The sequence below is a fragment of the Trachypithecus francoisi genome, unplaced genomic scaffold (genome assembly GCF_009764315.1).
Source record: "Trachypithecus francoisi isolate TF-2019V2 unplaced genomic scaffold, Tfra_2.0 Contig01461, whole genome shotgun sequence".
NCBI classification, from domain to species: Eukaryota; Metazoa; Chordata; class Mammalia; order Primates; family Cercopithecidae; genus Trachypithecus; species Trachypithecus francoisi.
This window is the reverse complement of record NW_022681433.1, coordinates 11,348,261-11,366,802: the sequence shown is the minus strand read 5'-3', so window position 1 is coordinate 11,366,802 and position 18,542 is coordinate 11,348,261. Positions and strand designations below refer to the sequence as shown.

General features: G+C 41.8%; 1 protein-coding gene and 1 long non-coding RNA gene across 7 annotated transcripts in view; one reads left to right on the top strand and one right to left on the bottom strand.

Annotated features, from left to right (window-relative positions):
- Window positions 1–4,998: 4,998 nt before the first annotated feature.
- On the bottom strand, window positions 4,999–16,497 carry LOC117097691. 2 transcript variants are annotated; one of them, XR_004443033.1, is made up of 4 exons: window positions 16,365–16,455; window positions 14,787–14,942; window positions 9,473–9,568; window positions 4,999–8,085 (listed from the first exon to the last, which is right to left on the bottom strand). It is a non-coding gene; the product is annotated as an uncharacterized LOC117097691 (long non-coding RNA). The 2 variants fall into 2 exon arrangements; XR_004443032.1 differs by lacking the exon at window positions 14,787–14,942 and having other exon boundaries at window positions 16,365–16,497.
- Window positions 16,057–18,542, top strand: part of FRY (FRY microtubule binding protein) — a 270,718-nt gene continuing 268,232 nt past the window's right edge. For all 5 annotated transcript variants that reach the window (XR_004443018.1, XR_004443019.1, XR_004443020.1 and 2 more), the window contains exon 1: window positions 16,057–16,779. Coding sequence is in view for 2 of the 5 variants with exons in the window: in XM_033235758.1 (XP_033091649.1) it covers window positions 16,710–16,779 (70 nt within the window). In the remaining 3 variants the exon portion in view is untranslated. The remainder of the gene's footprint in view (window positions 16,780–18,542) is intronic.

Genomic DNA, 18,542 nt, shown 5'->3' with positions numbered 1-18,542 from the left:
AGGACTGAGCCAATAAGAAGTCTATTGCATCGATCCAGATGAAGAATTACAAGTACCTTAATTAACAGAATGATGGTAGGTATGAGAAGGAGAAAACCAGATACAAGAAATTTTTAAGAGGTAGATTCAACAGGGCTTGCTGAGTCTTTGAATCTGGAGGATAAGAAGGAAGAAAAATCTTGAATTTCTAACTTGAGTGACTTAGAAAATGATGAAGTCATTCAGGCAATAAAGGAGAAAGTAAGAACCGGGGAAGGAGAGTGGTTAGCTCAGATGTACCATGAAATTTCAGGTACCTGAGGAGTATCCGGATTAAGGTGGACAATAAGATGTAAAGAGGTAACAAATGGACATGGACTTCCATGGAGAGGTCTGAGGTGTAAAAGTAATTTGGGAACCATCAGACAACAGGTGAAGCTTTGGGTTCAGATGAAACATCCTAGGCAATATTTATATATAAGAAGGAAAGGGGCTGAATATGGAGTTCTGAGTTATTCTTGCCGTTGCAGGGAGGGACAGAGAAGGAGCCCCTAATGCAAAGAGACCAAATAGTCGCAGAGGTAGGAGTTCAGAGGAGACAAATGTCACAGTAGCCAAGTAAAGTGAACGTCTCAAAAAAGAAGACTTGACCAGTAATGCCAAATGCTGTCAAGAAGCCAAGTAGGGTGAGAACTGGAAAGTTCCATAGGGCTTAGACATTGGTAGTCATGACACACTCATTCCAAATATGCTGGAATGGCAGTAAGTGGGAATGAAGGGGATTAGGAAGGAGAGACAGAGAAGTTTCTAAGAAACTTGGCTGTGAGGCGTGAAAGTGAAATAACTAAATATGAGGAAAGAGCTGTCTGCTGCTGGTTGCCACTGACTCTGTCAAGCTGATTTCTCCCAACCTGAGTGAACAAGAGCAGCAAGGAATGCCCTGTCCCCCATCAACATTCAAATCAACAGGATCTTACTAACAGTGTTTTAAAGGATAAAGGTGGCCAATCCTAGTTAGACACCTGTCCTGGGGCTTTGTAGTACCTCCAGTTATTCTGAAGTAGAAAAAGAGTTTCGGATTTACTAGAGATGTTATAGCTTTGATGTAAGCAGTCTTTAGTAGACATAAAACCTTGCTTTGAATAGCATGGATGTGAAATAGCTCCAATGAGAAATCTCTCCTTTAACACACAAGAAGTAACAGGATCAATGTCTCAGCTCTCTACCTTAACAGGCATTTGAGGGTACACAAAAGGGCAGTGGATTTTAGTCAATCCAGTTCTCCCACCCGTGAGGACCTTGGATACATTGTTTACAGCTTGGCCTTGAGGTTGTCATCTATATGGTGAGTAGATTTGATTCAATGACTTACAAGATCCACCTCTCCCAGATATGTTGGATTTCAATCCTGTCTTCAGAGCTTCTATTTGTTTTCCCTTTCACCGTACCTCCCATGCATTTCCTTTCCTCCCACACATACAGCTTCTGCAGCGTCCAAGTCTACATTACACTGCTAGGGAAAGAGCCCCATCTACGACTGACACGGTCAGAGGTTGTGTCACGGAAGTCAGAACTCAAACACTGAGGAAATTGAGACTGTTTTTCTCCAGCTGCTTACTTTCCTTGGCTTTTCTCCACCCTTTGCTGCCAGCTTATTCTCCATCATGCTTCTCTTAGTCCAAATGGGACTTTGTTCAAACAGATACCCAAGGGCCTAAAAAAAATATGGAGAAGACTAAAGACCTGAATCAGCCAGGGTTAAGTCACCGACCTGCTCTGACTCCCTGTCATTGGTGAGAAGATCTGTTCATTCATTCATTTAATACCATGGCTGTTCATTCAGTAATTACTTACTAAGTGTCTACCATGTGCTATGTTTATTGTGTCCCCCTTGTGTCCTAGAACATGGGAGTAAGATGGTGACCAAAATAAACATAGAATGTACCTAGTGAAATTGATAGTCCAAACAGGGAGAAAGCGTATTGAAAACTAGCTACACAATAAATGCATACCTTGTGATAAAGTATTTGTGTCAATAAGAAATGTCAACTGTGGCTCTGGATTTAGACCAGGGAGTTAAGGGAAGGCTTCTCTGAGGAAGCAATACTTAGATGGATGAAGGGCAAATAGAATTTAGCCAAGGGAAGACAGGCAGGTGGAACAGCAGGTAGAGTCAGGTAGAACAGCAATGCTGAGCCCTGAGGTGCAGGAGTCCTGGGTGGCAGGGAAGGTACAAGGTGAGACTGAAGAGGTAGGCAGAGGCCAACCATGCCACACCTGGAAAACCAGAAAAGTATAATGTCGTGGAAGCAAGAAAAAGAGAGTTGCAAGAAGGAGGGTGTGGAGCTACATCAAATGCTACAGAGATGCAGTTTCAGTTAAGGGCTGAGAAGTGCCCACTGGCTAAGTGGAAGCTGTTGGTCACCTTAGTGGAAGTGTGGCCAAGGAGTCAGCCTGAAGTGGGCTGAAGGGGGAAGAGGGATAGAGACAGGAACTGAAGGCTGCGTATAAAGGCAGCTGTGTTGAGACATTAAGCAATGATTGGGAAGTCGGGAAGGTAGGCTAGGAATTTGTATTAGTCTGTTCTCTCATTGCTGTAAAGAAACATCTGAGACTGGGTAATTTACAGAGAAAAGAAGTTTGATTCATGGTTCTGCAGGCTATACAGAAAGCATAGTGGCTTCTGCTTTTGGGGATCTCTCAGGAAGCTTCCAATCATGCCAGAAGGAAAAGGGGAGCAGGCGTCTTAACATGGCAGGAGCAAGAGAGAGTGAGGGGGGAGGTGTTGCACGCTTTTAAACTACCAGATCTCATGAGAACTCACCATCATGAGGACGGTACCAACAGGGATGATGATAAGCCATTCATGAGATATCTACCCCATGATCCAATCACCTCGCACCAGGCTCCACCTTCAACACTGGGGTTTACAATTCAACATGAGATTTGGTGGGGACACAGATCCAACTCATATCAGAATTGGAAGGAAATGTGGGATAAGATAAGGTTTTTTGCTTTGTTTCTGTTTGTTTGTAAGACAAGAGGTATTGGCTATGTTTTCATAAAGGCAAGAAAGATTTTATAGGAAGGGAAAGGTTAAGATGCAAGAGACCCATAGGAGTGAGAATCTTAGACAGGAGGCAGAAACAGGGTCAGGAGAGGGGGACAAAGGTAGCTTTGTGGATTTGGTGGCAGAAAAATGGGACTTCCTATTCAGTGCCATGTAGGAGGCAGGGTCATCCCTGAGAACGAGACGGGAGGAGGGAAGCAGGAAGGCTGTGGAGTGCACAGGGCAGAAATGACTGTTGCGGTGAGGGATGCTTGCTGGGCCCAGGAAGGTCTGCTGGGGAGGCCTGCTTCTCTGACCTGCCTGCGGGGTTTTCTGCTTACCACTTGCCCCAGTGACCCTGCCAGTGTTCTTAGAAGGGTGTAAGAATGGTGTTTTGATTTTGTTCCCATGTTTTTCCGAAGCCAAATTGTACCACGTTATAGAATTTCCTACAGATCCTGAATATTCCAATGTGGGAGCAAGTGCTTTCTGCTCTGGTACTTTTATGCTATTTGATTTCAAATTAATTTCATGATTTGTTTCCTCCCATGTTTACCCTTTGAGTTGCTTATTCCCTTTGGCCTCATCATTTGAAAAACCCATGATTTGGTGTCCATCTTTTCTGATTGTTTTTTGCAACTACATCTCACAGTTTAGAACCTTCCATTTCATTTTTGTTTTTGTTTTTGTTTTTTTTTTGAGACGGAGTCTCGCTCTGTCGCCCAGGCTGGAGCACAGTGGCCGGATCTCAGCTCACTGCAAGCTCCGCCTCCCGGGTTCCCGCCATTCTCCTGCCTCAGCCTCCCGAGTAGCTGGGACTACAGGCGCCCGCCACCTCGCCCGGCTAGTTTTTTGTATTTTTTAGTAGAGACGGGGTTTCACAGTGTTAGCCAGGATGGTCTCGATCTCCTGACCTCGTGATCCGCCCATCTCGGCCTCCCAAAGTGCTGGGATTACAGGCTTGAGCCACCGCACCCGGCCCCATTTCATTTTTATAGAACATGTTATAGAGTTGGAATCTTTGATGCAAGCTCACTTGCAAAAATATACAAATAGTTTTGCCTTATGTATTTCTTGGTATTCCCTCTCTCTCTTTCTCGCTCTCTCTCTGTGTATGTGTGTGTTTGTGTGTCTGTGTGTGTGTCTGTCTGTCTCTGTCACCTTCAGGTAGCAGTCATGGCAGTAACGAGAATGTCTTCTGGACCCTTTCCATCTCTCTTCCCTCCCCTCGGTACACCTGGTGCTCGCCAGGTCCCTGCTGCTGTTTGGTCGCTTGACTTTGTATCATACTGAGTTTCTGCCCTGTGTTCTCTGCTTGTTCTCTGTCTTCTCCTTCTCAGAATCACTCCAGATCCCTGCCACTTTTTTTCTGGATACCCAGAGTCTTTTTCTTTCTTCCAATGACAGTCAGAAGTTGGAGGAGCCCTCTTGGATGCATCTTGTTTGAGGTTCATAAGTTCATACCAAGTATCTTTAGAAATCAGGAAGGACGAGGAACAGAACTAACATTTTATGAGCATCTACTGGTATTAGATGCATTTCTTATGCCACCTTATATTAATATTTACCATAATCCTGTGGTAGGGAGTATTGTTTTGATTTTATAGACAGATAAATAAATCCCAGAAAGATTCCGTAACTTGAGAAATACATCAGGGCCAGGACAGACACCATCCTTGTTTCCTGCCTGAAGCTCAGGGTGGCTGACAGTTATCACTGTCAATGTCTAGACACGAAATAGTCATCCCAGTGAGGCGTGGGCCTAGGCATGACCTCAGATCTTAAACTCCCGCTGTGATATGAAAGTGGTCTCCTAGCCGTCAGGCATCTTCAGTCCTGGAGTCCAGACAGAAGGTGCCTCTACCACTAGGTGGGGATGTAGCAGCACCACAAATGAGTACACTACAAACGGAAAGACCCTCTAGAACAAACTTAAAAAATAATAATAATTTATTGCAGTGAAACAACATATAATTAACCATTTTAAGGTGACCCTTCTGTGACATTTTGTACATTCGCGGTGTTACACAACCACCACTTCTATCTAGTTCCAACACATTTCCATCACTCCAAAGTAAAAACCCCTTCACCATTAAGCAGGTTCTCCCAGTTCTTCACTCCCCGTAGCCCCAGGCAACAGCTGATGTGCGTTCTGTCTCTATGGATTTACCTATTCTCGATATGTCTTATAAATAGAATCATATCATATGTGACCTTTCTGTGTCCGGCCTTCTTCAATTAGCATAACATTTTTGGGGTTCATCCATGTTGTAGCATGTTCCCAAACTTCATTCCTTTTTACAGATGAATAATATTGCATTACATGTATATGCCACCTTTTGTTTGTTCATTGATCCATTGATGGACATTGAAGACTTTGGGCTATTAGGCATAGTGCTGCTATGAACATGCAACATATACTTGTTTGATAACTTGTTTTCATTTCTTTCAGGCATGTGTACAGGAGTGAAATTACAGGGTCATATGGTAATTCTATGTCTAACTCTTTGAGGAACCATCAGATTCTTTCCATAGTAGTTAAACCGTTTTGCATTCTCACTAGCAGAGTATGAAGATTTCAAACTTTTTAAAACCATGACTCACAATATAAGGTACATTTTACACTGCAACCCAGGATTTAACTGTGGTACACAATAGCAATGGTACACAATAGCCACAAGATGGATGTGGCTAGTCCAAATGTAAATGTGCTGTAAAATACTCACTGGATTCCAACTATTTGGTACAAAAAAATATTAAATGTCTCACTAATTTTTTTATATTCATTAATTATTGAAATGATTTTTGGCATATTGGGTTAAACAAAATAGATTATTAAAAATAACTTCACCAACTTCTTGTTGGTTATTTTAATGTAGCTACTAAAAAATTTAACATTGCGTGTGTGGTTTGCATTGCATTTCTGTTGGACATGGCTGGCTTAGCACCAGATCGGAGTTCCAGTCTTGGTTTTATCACATGACCAGCAATAATCAGTGTTATTGTTACTATCATTACTCTGCTGTGGGACTCACCCTGATAAATTTCAGTTTCCTCCTCTGGAAGAGTAGATATAAAGCCAAAGGAGAGCATATTGCTGTACTTTTTCTGTATTCGGCCTTTTTCCTAATACATTTCTCACTATTGGAATTGTCTAGTCATCTCATCTTTCATCCAGAAGTCTGGTGAAGCCCACGTCCATGTCCCTTCCCTTACACTTCTGCTACCCCTTGTTTGTAATGAACACAAAATTTCAATTGTATATGGGAAAATCATATGCCAAGGTAAGGATATAAGAATTCATAGACAAATAAATATTTTAAAATAATTTTAAAGGATAAGAAAAAGGGGAAACTCCCTTGAGGAGCAAAGAAGGTGGAAAATAAGGCTTGTGGTAGGGTGGAGTAGTAATTTGACCACAGTTGCCACCCATCCTGTATTTATCCAAAATCCAGAGTGGCATTTGGATAAGACTCAGGCAAACCACCAGCACATTCCTGGAGTTGATGAATGGCCACTTAAAGAGCAGGACACCCCTGGCATCTCCCTAAACCCGAAACTAAAAGTCCAGCAGGCTATTACAAGGAGGGAAGTTGCCAGTGTGTTTCTTTAAGGGCGACGGGCTGAGCAGGGACCACTCACCCTCTTATTTGTCTGAATCTTACACTGATGGGAGCCCTGAGAATCTAATATTAGCACCCTGGGAATACAAAGCCCTTTCATCTACATAATCTCCTTTAAGATCATGAAACAACCTTATGTAAAGAGCAGTATCATGTGCACCTTATGAATGAGAAAGAAATAGGTCAAACACGTAAGTGGATCACTGGGGCCATTACTGGGTGGAGCAGGGCTTATCTGACCATGAGCTTGAGTTTCTCCTTAGCTAACACTGAGAGAACCATGACTGTCCACTTCTGTTTCCTTGGGCTTCTCAGAGTGATCTCACCCCTACAGACGTCTGCAAAGATCATTACTCTTGACCTCACTTGTGCCTCCTAAGCTGAGCCGTGCAGTTGGAGTCGCTCTTCCCACTAGCCTGCTAAGCTGCTGCCTTCCATCATTCAGACAGTTTCTGACAGCCCCACCCTCCTACACAAAGCCCTGCCTGTCTGGTCAAAGGAGGGTGGTGATTCCCCACCCTTTCTAAACACACGCCCTGTAAGACTTTCTCTGTCCTCTGAAATATACTTGCTCCTTCACAATCACATTTTCTACTACTGTACAGTTAAACGTCGTCTGTGAGAGGGAAGGTGATGTGTGGGTTTTTCTGCCCCACTGTTGTCAGGCTTAGACCACCATCTTCTAAAAGGCAGAAACCTGGGGCCTGTACCAGACAGCTCCATGAACAGATGGTCACGTTGAAAACTTTGAAGGTGAAATCTGTGATGCTCAGTGAGGTATACACTTCTTTTTAAAGTGATAGTTCCAAGTGAAGTGATGCTGTAACATATCCTTAATTCCCTAGACCACTGTCCTTAATCTCAGTGATAATAACCTGGTGTGTGACTATTGTTTATTCCTGATTTACAAGAATTGTCTAGTTATATAGTTTCTGTTGGTTTTCCTCTAAGCTGAACAAAGCACTTTGAATTACTTCATTAACTTCACAGTAGACAGCTTGATGGTTTTTATATTGATTTATCGCTTTCTAATCCCCAATTATTTTTTGGTCCTATGTCAGCTTCTCCTGCTAGTCAGCCAGTGTGTGTTTTCATGGATACTCTTGACATGAGCTTTATTAGAACATAACCAAGAAGGTGAATCTATTGCCAAAAAATTAAATAATGTTTGCCAAAGAGTTATACAGAATAATTTATTACCCGGTGTTCTGCTTTTCCTATGCAGTGGTTCCTCCCAGTGGTATAGAAAACCAAGCATTGGCTTGTCCTAAGAGACGAGGCAGTCTGGGGCTGGGAAATAGTGTTCTTCTTTTAGTAGATAAATAACACGTCCAAGGTCAGAGGATCAGGGTCAAAATAAAAAGCAGAATCACGAGTTTCCTAATTCCCAGCCCTTCAACCTTTGCTAGTAGGTAACTATAAACATGGTCCTACCTAGAAAGAAAAAACATTTTAGCACCTAGAAGGAAAAAAATGTAAAATTTAAGTAGCATGCACTAAAAAAACTATCCAAAATTTCTAATTTTCCTCAACTTCATTGATTTGAAAATTATAGGTTTTAATTATTATGTACAGTAAATGGTATCTTGAGGAAAAGTTGATCTTTCCCTTATAACTTAAACTCTGATATTTATTTTTGTGTGTCAAATTGGGAACATTGGTGGGAATATTCACTCTAGCCCTAAAAGGTATTTAATTTTTATCACCAAATAGTAGGAATATCACCCAATAACTTCATACAACTATGAGAATGCTGTATTTTTTCGTTTTGCTAGATTATCGTTCATGCAGGGAAGAACCAACATTTTCTTAGTTCTCCTGTAGATGGCAAATCTAAAGGGTGATGATGACTGATATAAATATAAGTGTTTTTTATACTGTGAAGCAGTATGTGTCTGCATTTTTGGTAAATAATAATATGCAAAGCTAATGCCATTTTATTTATTTATTTTTTTTTTTTGAGACAGAGTCTTGCTCTGTCACCCAGGCTGGAGTGCAGTGGCTCGATCTCAGCCTACGGCAACCTCCTCTGCCCCCCGGATTCAAGCAGTGCTCCTGCCTCAGCCTTCCGAGTATTACAGGCACCCGCCACCACACCCAGCTGATTTTTGTATTTTTAGTAGAGGTAGGGTTTCACCATGTTGGTCAGGCTGGTTCTGAACTCCTGACCTCAAGTGATCCACCTGCCTCAGCCTCCCTAAGTGCTGGGATTGCAGGCGTGAGCCACCGTGCCCAGCCGCAAATGCCATTTTTTGCTTCTTCAGAAAGGACTTAATATTTTATAATTATGTATTAATAGTTGGCTTCAATTTTAGCCAGTTATATTTGACCTGCTTGTATCTGAACGTAAATAATTTCTCAGGTTGCTGGTGTTATTCAAAAATAGGATAATAAAGTTATCATTAGTGTTGTATGCTTTCATGCTAAGGGGCAGTGGGGGAAATGCTGCCATGTTTTCTCTTTGCATGCGTGTCTTTAAATACATTAAATACTAAGTGTGCTTATGACCTTATTCTGCAGAAATTGAGGTCAAATCTTTGTGTACAAAATATATATGAACCACAGCATCTCCTGGTTTTGGCTACAGGTTAATAATATCCAAATATGCAGGCCCTACTTTGAGAGGTTGATGAGAAGACTAAATTAGGTAAATTTTGAGATGATACTAGCCTAACCGGAACCTCTACTCAAATGGAAATTTACCCTGGGCACCAAACATTGGAAGCACTAAAATGTTAAGTAATAGTTGTTTGTATGTGCATGTATGTAGACTTTCTTCACCTTTCCAAAACTAACAGCCTTGTGGGCAGATCTGCCTTACCTTCGTAGCCAGCAGAGGTGGATGGGAGCGAGGGTCTCTCTATGATCGGCAGGTTCTCTCTCTTCTCCTTCTTTCTCTTCTCTTTTCCTAACCTGACTGTGGAGTTAAAGAGGAATTTTGCGCTGCATATTCTGGGTTCATTTCTCGCTACAGATTTGCTACATAACAGTTATCATCTGCCTAGGCACTCATGTAATCCTCATAACAGATTTGTGTAACAAGGCACTAGTTTACAGACAAGGAAAATGAGGCCATAAGATGCTCAACAACTTTGCCAGCAGTACAGCTTCTATATGATAGAGCATGGTCTGGTCTACAATGTCACTTCCCTTCTAATTAATATCCTTTGATTATTTGTTGTTGTTGTTGTTGTTGTTGTTTTTGAGACAGAGTTACACTCTTGTTGTCCAGGCTGAAGTGCAATGGCATGGTCTCAGCAACCTCTGCCTCCTGGGTTAAGCGATTCTCCTGCCTCAGCCTCCTGAGTAGCTGGGATTACGGGTGCCCGCCACCATGCCCAGCTAATTTTTGTATTTTTAGTAGAGACAGGGTTTCACTATGTTGGCCAGGCTAGTCTTGAACTCCTGCCCACCTCAGCCTCTGAAAGTGCTGGGATTACAGCCGTGAGCCACCGCACCTGGCCTGAATATTTGTTCTTGAAGTCACCATTCAGTTGTCTGAGGCAGGGTCAGAGGAGAGGCTCAGTTTTCCTTTCACTAGTGTGCAGGCCCGGGTTAACTGGTGCCCTAGTTCTAATTCATTCTAATGACGTCTCAGTGCCAGTTTTAGAGAAGTGCCCAGCAGGTGCCCAGTCAGTGTGCCCTTTGTTCAGCTTTGTCTGCGTATGCCCTCTGATATACAGCCCAGCCCCAGGCCCCAATATTAGGCCTCAATAAATACCATTCTTTTACCCCGCTCTAGACCTATCAAAACACCTTGGGTGACAATGGACAGAAGGAGGGGGCCTTCCATGTGCAGAGCAGAAAGCAGAGTAAATTCCAGGCTTTCTCTCCTCCACTCCCTGGGCTTCTCAGGGTCTTTTATTGTCTTCTGCTTAAACCCTTCAGGGGCTTCCCATTGTGCTAGACTTCCTATTGCTTTGCCTTGGCTCTGGGTTCCGTATAAAACCCCTTCGCAGGGGAGCTGAGTAGGGAAGAAAAAATGAGGTCTGCTGCTATGTTTCAATGAAAACAATTTTGGAAGACATGATTTTTCTTGTTTATGTTTGAATCTGGACAACAACAAGCTTTGCTATAATGAAGTTCTATTGCATTCAAAAAATTTAAATGTATTTCAATTCATTGAAAAAAAAATTGCAATGGATAGTAATGGAGTAAATGTTTTTCAAAACTTGCTGAACTATTTTTGTGAAGATTTATATATGTGGGTTGGATTTTTTTTTAAGGGAATGATTATTGTGTTGGATGCTTACCACATGGACATTGTGTGGCATCATTTCATATTTTTTCTCTAATATTTCTTAGGATAGGATAGATCTGTCCAAATTGTTCATCAAAAATAGGTCAAAAGAGAAGTTTGTTATTTATCTCAACACTTTGTCCTTTAGATTATCTCTAAAAGCCCTCTTATTCTGCTGTTTAAAGAAAAACAAAACCCTTTTTCCATACTTGTCACCATTGATTGTAACTGTTGTCTTTGTATCTCAATTCAGGGGATGCTTAATTTGATTTGGGACTGTTCTTAAGATACAATGTATAATAGTGAGAATATAATGTAGTTCATGCTTTTTTGGAAGTTGAGACTGCTGATCAAAAATTGATAAAACAATTATTTTCTTACATTTAGTGATTTCCTTTGTTTCCTCAGGATGCTAGTGAAACATTTCTTTTCTTCCTAACACATTCTGTTCATGAATGTACATGTCACTCTGTGACAGTAATTACACATGTGTACCCACGTGCATCCGTCTACAAGGAAAGGGGGTGGATTCCAATCCTAACCCAATCAACTCAATCAGATGGTTTAAAATCATTAGGTAATGGCTCTTGATGTTGGCATGCATCCAGACTGTTTGCAAGGCTTTGTTTTCACATTTTTTGAATGCCACACAATTTAGCCCCAAAAAATTGTCCAAAATGCTTTTTAAAAAAGTAAATTAAGTATGAATTAAAACAAAACAATTGCATTTCTTACACATTTTTTTTTCCACAGGCAGCAGATAACAGGCAGGCATGACAAGCTTGCTCATTCACTTATTCGCTCAACATATGTTTATTGCATGAGGACTTACTGTGTGCTATGGAAATGTAGGGAACACAAAGCTGAGTAAGACACAGGTCTTCTGGAGGAAGAGACAGGACAGACGGTTATAATCGGGATCAAGGCAGGAGGAGAGTAAATGCCATAGATTGTGAGATGTAATCCCTGTATCCTTTACCACTGTCATCCCACTCTGCTACACACGGCTTGCTAGGACATAGGTACACAGGTAACCAGTGGGTCACTTCTTTCTTCTGACCACCTACCTCCTTCCCACTGACCACCCAGAGCTACCACCAGCCCATGTGGTATCTTGATGAAAAAAAATAGGCACCCCTTCCTCTGAATTGAGTCCTGGGCTGATGCAGACCCATGCCAGGGTAGAAGCAGCCCATTGCCACCTCTGTGCCTGCCAAATTGGAGAGTGGAGTTCAGACTGGATTTTCATCGTCAATCACCCCACCTCCACTCTAGGTCAGGCATCCTTGTAGAGATCACAGCCTGTATAATGAATCAAATTAATGTGAAAAATAAAAGCATTCTTCTCGTAGAAACCACAACCTGTGTAATGAATCAAATTAATGTGAAAAATAAAGGCATTCTTCTCTCGGTTTCTCGGAATTGGATACAGCCCCCAGGGAATATGTCACCCAGGCTAAAGCCAGGCAGGAAGGCAGTGAATAGGCTGGGAGAGTCGATGGGACCTGAAGCACCTCTGCTATATTAAGGAGTACCTTAGCATCTCTTCCTGAACTTTTTTTTTTTTTTTTTTTTTTTGAGATGGAGTCTTGCTCTGTTACCCAGGCTGGAGTACAGTGGCACAATCTAGGCTCACTGCAACCTCCGCCTCCCAGGTTCAAGTGATTCTCCTCCCTCAGCCTCCTGGGTAGCTGGGATTACAGGTGGGTGCCACCATGCCAAGCTAATTTTTGTATTTTTAGTAAAGACGGCATTTCGCCATGTTGGCCAGGCTAGTCCTGAACTCCTGACCTCAAGTGATCCACCCGCCTTGACCTTCCAAAGTGTTGGGATTACAGGCATGAGCCACTGTGCCCAGCTTCTTCCTGAACTTTCTCTGAAGAACTTGGTAAGCATGATTCTCACCTTTCTTGTGATTAAAAAAAAAAACAAAGTTACGATAAATGTCTCAGGGTCTAAAATAGACCTAAATTTTACCAGCCATATGAGTTTGACCTTATTTTATGCCTCCTTAAGCCTCAATTTTCTCATCTGTAAAATGGGGCTAATAACAGTATTTACTTCATAGGTTTGAGGTGAGGATTAAATATAAAAATACATGTATTTTTAAGTACACTATTTATATTCAACAGATGTAGATGGTGTCATTTAGTGTCATCACTTGTGTCAGGCCACTTTCCGACTTTTTCTCACTTTTTTTTCTTTTTTTTTGAGATAGAGTATCGCTTTGTCGCCCAAGCTGGAACGCAGTGACGTGATCTCAGCTCACTGCAAGCTCTGCCTCCTGGGTTCACACCATTCTCCTGCCTCAGCCTCCCGAGTAGCTGGGACTACAGGCGCCCGCCACCACACCTGGCTAATTTTTTCGTATTTTTAGTAGAGACGGGGTTTCACCGTGTTAGCCAGGATGAACTTGATCTCCTGACCTCGTGATCCGCCCGCCTCGGCCTCCCACAGTGCTGGGATTACAGGCGTGAGCCACTGCGCCCGGCCTTTTTCCCACTCTTTGATACCATTTTCTGAGGCCTTCCACTTTTCCTGTATTACTGTTATCTTTCACTCAGCCCCCAATATCTATGTCCGATTCCATGCTTGACGACTCATTGTATGTTCTCCTAAAATTTTTAAGGAAGGATCCCTCCTCTTTACAGATATGAAAGCTGGGATAGCTTTAGGTCCTCTTAAATCATAACTGAAGTCACTAGCAAGCCAGGAACACATTCAGATTTTACGGTTGTATTTTAAAGTACCTCTGTCCAGGTGCCTCTTCTGACTACTTTTTTTAAGCCCCCCAGAGAGAGAGGAGACAAAAGGATAAATGTTTCAGCTCAGCTTGCAGCAGGTGTCATTCTATTTGATTTGTAGGCCTTTCAACAAAACAAAAGCCCTTTTCTGTTCTTTTACAGTATATGCCCTCTCTAAAGGTACTCAAATGAAAAAAAAGCATACACTGGACAAGATTTCAGGTTCTAAGAGACAGAAACTGGGCTCTTAGTTGCTGATTCACTCTTCACAGTGAAAGCCAGATGCCATTGAAAACATTATTTTCTAAGTAGCATTTACATTTTTATGATAGTTTCCCTTGAAATATATATGAGTGACATTCTCAGCAAGTTAGTATGTTTGTAGCAGTTAAATAGTGACAACTTATATATTTAAGTATTGAAAACTTTAAAAAGCCAGTTAAATTTTTTAGCAAATAAAGTCAACAGAGAGAATCTCTATGTATTTGAGTAGCAATATACAATAGCATGTTTGCTTATTGCAACTGATTTTAAATGTCACCAACTTGCTCTCCCCAAATAGTTACCACTGGTGTTCAAAAGTAATATATCTTTTAAACCACATAAAGAGTAAAGAAAAAAAAGTGTTTAGCTTTTTAAAAAAAGAATTCTATTCTAGAGTCACAAAGGTTTCATAGTAAGAAGGAATGGGCCGGGCTCAGTGGCTCATGTCTATGCATTGGGAGACCAAGGCAAGCGGATGACCTGAGGTCAGGAGTTCAAGACCACCCTGGCCAACACTGTGAAACCCCATCTCTACTAAAAGTACAAAAATTAGCCAGGCATGGTGGTGCATGCTTGCCACCCCAGCTACTTGGAAGGCTGAGGCAGGAGAATCGCTTGAACCCGGGAGGCAGAGGTTGCAGTGAACCGAGATTGCACCACTGCATTCCAGCCTGGGCGACAGAGTGAGACTGTCTCATAAAAAGAAAAAGAAAAAAAAAAAAAAACCAATGTAGCTAAAATGTAATGAAGTGTTAACTATGGGCAAAATACTATGCTGAACCCCTTTCATATATAGTGCTATTTATTGTTTCCAGCAACTGTAGGAAGAAAGTACAACCCCATTTTACGGATGAGGAAATGAAGGCTTAGCAAAGTTAATAACTTACTTTGGGGCTCAAAGCTAGTGAGCGCTGGTGCCAGGAGCCAACATGGGGCCCTGCCTTGAGAGCCTGTGCCATCGTTAATCTCAGGGTACCGTGTAGCCTGCCTGTTTATTCATTGCCATCTGAGTCTTGAGGAAGCACCAGATCAGATGGGCTGATCTAAAATATGAAATTTATTTTCAGATATAATAATTGTTTCAAGGTAAAACCTTTGGGTCTTATTTTACCTAGAATCCATACATTCAAAGTACAAGTGATAAAATCAGCTCAGCAACTTGAGTATGCACATGAATTAAAAAGAAGTCAATCTGATGAGAGATTTCATCAGAATAAAGTGTATAAGTGGAGCTGGAAATCTGAGTGATTGAGTGCTTGCCATTTGGGTAAGTGTAATGAGTTTGAAAAACTGATTAAATTGATAAAGTATCTTAGGGCCTTTCAGGACATAGTTTTAAAAGTTTTATTTAGTGTTGAATTTTTAAAATATTTTTAAGACAAAAATAAAAGTACATTGTAGTCTTTTCCTTCCATTTCTAAAATGAACTGTTAATCTAGGAAGTCCTGTTTGTGTGTTGATTTGGGGAGTTTGCCCAACATTGCTGTGTTAAATACTTATTAACATGGTTTATTACTTTTTTGTTGTTTTTTAGAAAACATTAATCATGAATGTACTGGGACTTGGGAAGGATCCTGTGGTTTATGAGATAGTTGGCTAAATCCCACCTCCTCCAACATAGCCTGTCATTATTAAAATACAGTACTCTGATTTAATCCCCTGGTCAAGCTAAATGATAATGTGAAACAAAGCTAACCAATATCAGGACACCTGATATCAAGAATTCGTGAAATCAAAAGCCATTGTAAAGCAAGGAATCTAATGCTTTGCTTCTTGTCCTTTTCATACAAATAAAATAAAATAAGCTTCACTGGGCTTGGTGAGTCTTAGAAATGAGAAGTTTGAGAATAAGATTCATTGTGGAATGTGTGACATTACAAAAACAAGCCACCTAAGCAGTTTGTACTGTTCCCTTAGAGTGCACACGTTCAGGCTCCAGTGCCCCTTGAAAAGACTGCATTTCTGGGAGGGAAAAGTACAAAATGCAGATTCCACCGTGCATGTGGAAGGCAGGGAAGAAACAGCCCAGACAAGTATCCTCTTGTTGAGCCTCCTTACTGCAGGGAGGCTGACGGATGGGGTTTTTCAAACCGTCGCTGCAACCAGATGCAGGGCTGCAGCTTTGCTTACCGCAGCGTGCTGCAGTTGTGTTTATTTCAGGGACAGACACAAGGGGAAGCAGCAGCCAGAGCACACCCGGGCCGCTCACGGGAAACCTTGCTGAAGAGAGAGGATCCACCGAAGCTGGGAAAATTCCTCCGGCAGCCTAGGCGGAGGCTGAGCCGCGACTCAGGTTGAGACAGGGGCCAGGGGCAGGGGGCGGCGCTCCTGGCCCATCCCTCAGCCCTGCAGCGGCCGTGAGGGCCGGAGGCTGCCTGCATCGCGTCAGGGAGGCCGGCCTAGAAACCCTCCCTCCCAGGAGAAAGCCGATCCCAGTTCAGGTGGGGTCTTCCTCGGTTCCATACCTGACTGGAGCCGAGCTGGTGGGCAGCCGGCAGCCGGCGTTTCTGGTGATGACAGCCCCGAAATGAAAGCAGCGCGGCCGCCGCCTCCGAGGGCTGCAGGGAGATCAGCGCCCAGCAAATAAGAAGCAAGTCCTGGACCCGGAGGAGGAGGAGCGGCCGAGCATCTCTCTCTGCTCGGCGGTGTCCTTTAGATGAGGACTCCCGGCTGGAGCCGGAGGTGAATCCGCAGAGCTGCCTCTCGGCGCCTGACCCCGCGCTGACATCACAACCTGTGACAGGCGCATCACGCCCGGTACCTGCTCCCGGCAGCTGCCCGTCCTCCCAGCCTCTTTGTATGCCGCAGACATGGCCAGCCAGCAGGATTCGGGCTTCTTTGAGATCAGTATCAAATATTTACTGAAATCCTGGAGTAATAGTGAGTAATAGAAAATAACCTTTTTGTTTGTTTGTTTGCTGGATGTTGCATAAGGCTGGAGAAAGAAAATCTCAACTGGACACATATGTTTGTGAGCCACGGAAGTTTTTCTTTTTTTCTTTTCTTTGCTCTTTCTTTCTTTCCTTCTTTCTTTCTTTCTTTCTTTCTTTCTTTCTTTCTTTCTTTCTTTCTTTCTTTCTTTCTTTCTTTCTTTCTTTCTCTCTTTCTTTCTTTCTTTTTTTGCTTCCATCTGCTGTGAAAATCAAAATGTCAGAGACTGAACTAGCTTTCCTTAAGTGCAAAGGCTGCAATGGAATTACAGTAGATTGTGTTTGATTAAATTTTCAAGTGAGGCAGCCCTTCAGACTCTGGGGGAGCTCAGGATCAAGCATTCCTGGCTGCATTTCCTGCCTTGATGTTTATTTGATTTGTTCATGCTTTCTCTAAATATTTTCTGAAGTGTGATTTAATCAAAGGGGTGTGGCAGGGTTTCAGAGTACTTTGTAATTGTTTTTTTAGGGTATTGTCTGGAGAAGGAAAAGTACTTAATAGTCCAAAACCTATGACATCCTTTTTGTATATAGAGGCATCTGCAGATTTATTTGATCTCTCCCTCGTCCATGTGGATGATGTTCTGAATGCCATTTAATATTCGAATTTTTTAAAATCCCAATGTTTGCTATAGTCCAAATAATGTACTTTTTTGAAACATAAACAAGTGAGGTTTTGACCCTAATTATTTATTAGGATAGCAGAATATGATGGCTTCTGAAGTTCCATTTCTGACCTACATAAGGATTTTAGCAATACGCTGTTTCAAAAAGACAACCTCTAAGCCGTCGTGGATCTGGAATCAAATTAAAATGAGGCCTTCAGGTGATCAATGATGCCTTATATTTTCCGAACATTTTAAAAACCAAGTCTTCTCTATTTCACTAACAGCCTTTGTAGTTGCTTTGGATAAAAGACCAGTAGGTATTACTGATCCTTTATTGTTTTAAATAAAAAATTTTTCCCATGAAAATTTTAATATTGTGTTATGTGCATACTGATTAACCTACCTGTGCTCAAAGAGCTAGTGATTAATTGTCTCCTACACAAATGACCGGTGGCCAAGATTGTTCTTATGTAAACAAAACCTGGGCAGGAGAACCTGTGCTGTAATTGCTTTGAGGAAGAGAGCTTAAAGTACCTTCAGCCTTAAGGTTTTCAGGGATGTGCATCTCTAAGTGATATCCATAGAAACCATTTTTTCCAGGTCATTTTGCACCACTGTATACACTATGGGGCTTGTCTGAAGCTGTTTTTCTACAAGTGGGAAGCCATTTGGGAGTAATACTGTTGCCTAAACACCATTCTTTATTTGTCATAGCTATAAATCATTTAACTTGGATTCATTATTTGTATAATCCTTTACACTCAAGGATGAATCTTCCTTTGTCTATCTGCTCTTTGATTAATGAAAAGAATTTGATATGCAGTGTTCTTTATGGAACAGTTTTCCAATAACTGAAAAAACTCACTTTAGAGTTTGACATCAGTATATGGTTTTTAAACATATTTGATTATTCCAAGACCAGACTATTTTCTTCCATCTATTTTTGTTATTGCCCCATTAAATAGAAAATTATGTTGTGACAATACTGAGGCCAATGGGATTTCTTTTAAAAATCTCTCTCCCCTTGTCTATTTTCAAATCACTCTATATAAAGTATATATTCTCTACACCCTTCCTAAACTCCTTTCCCCACATACTTACATCA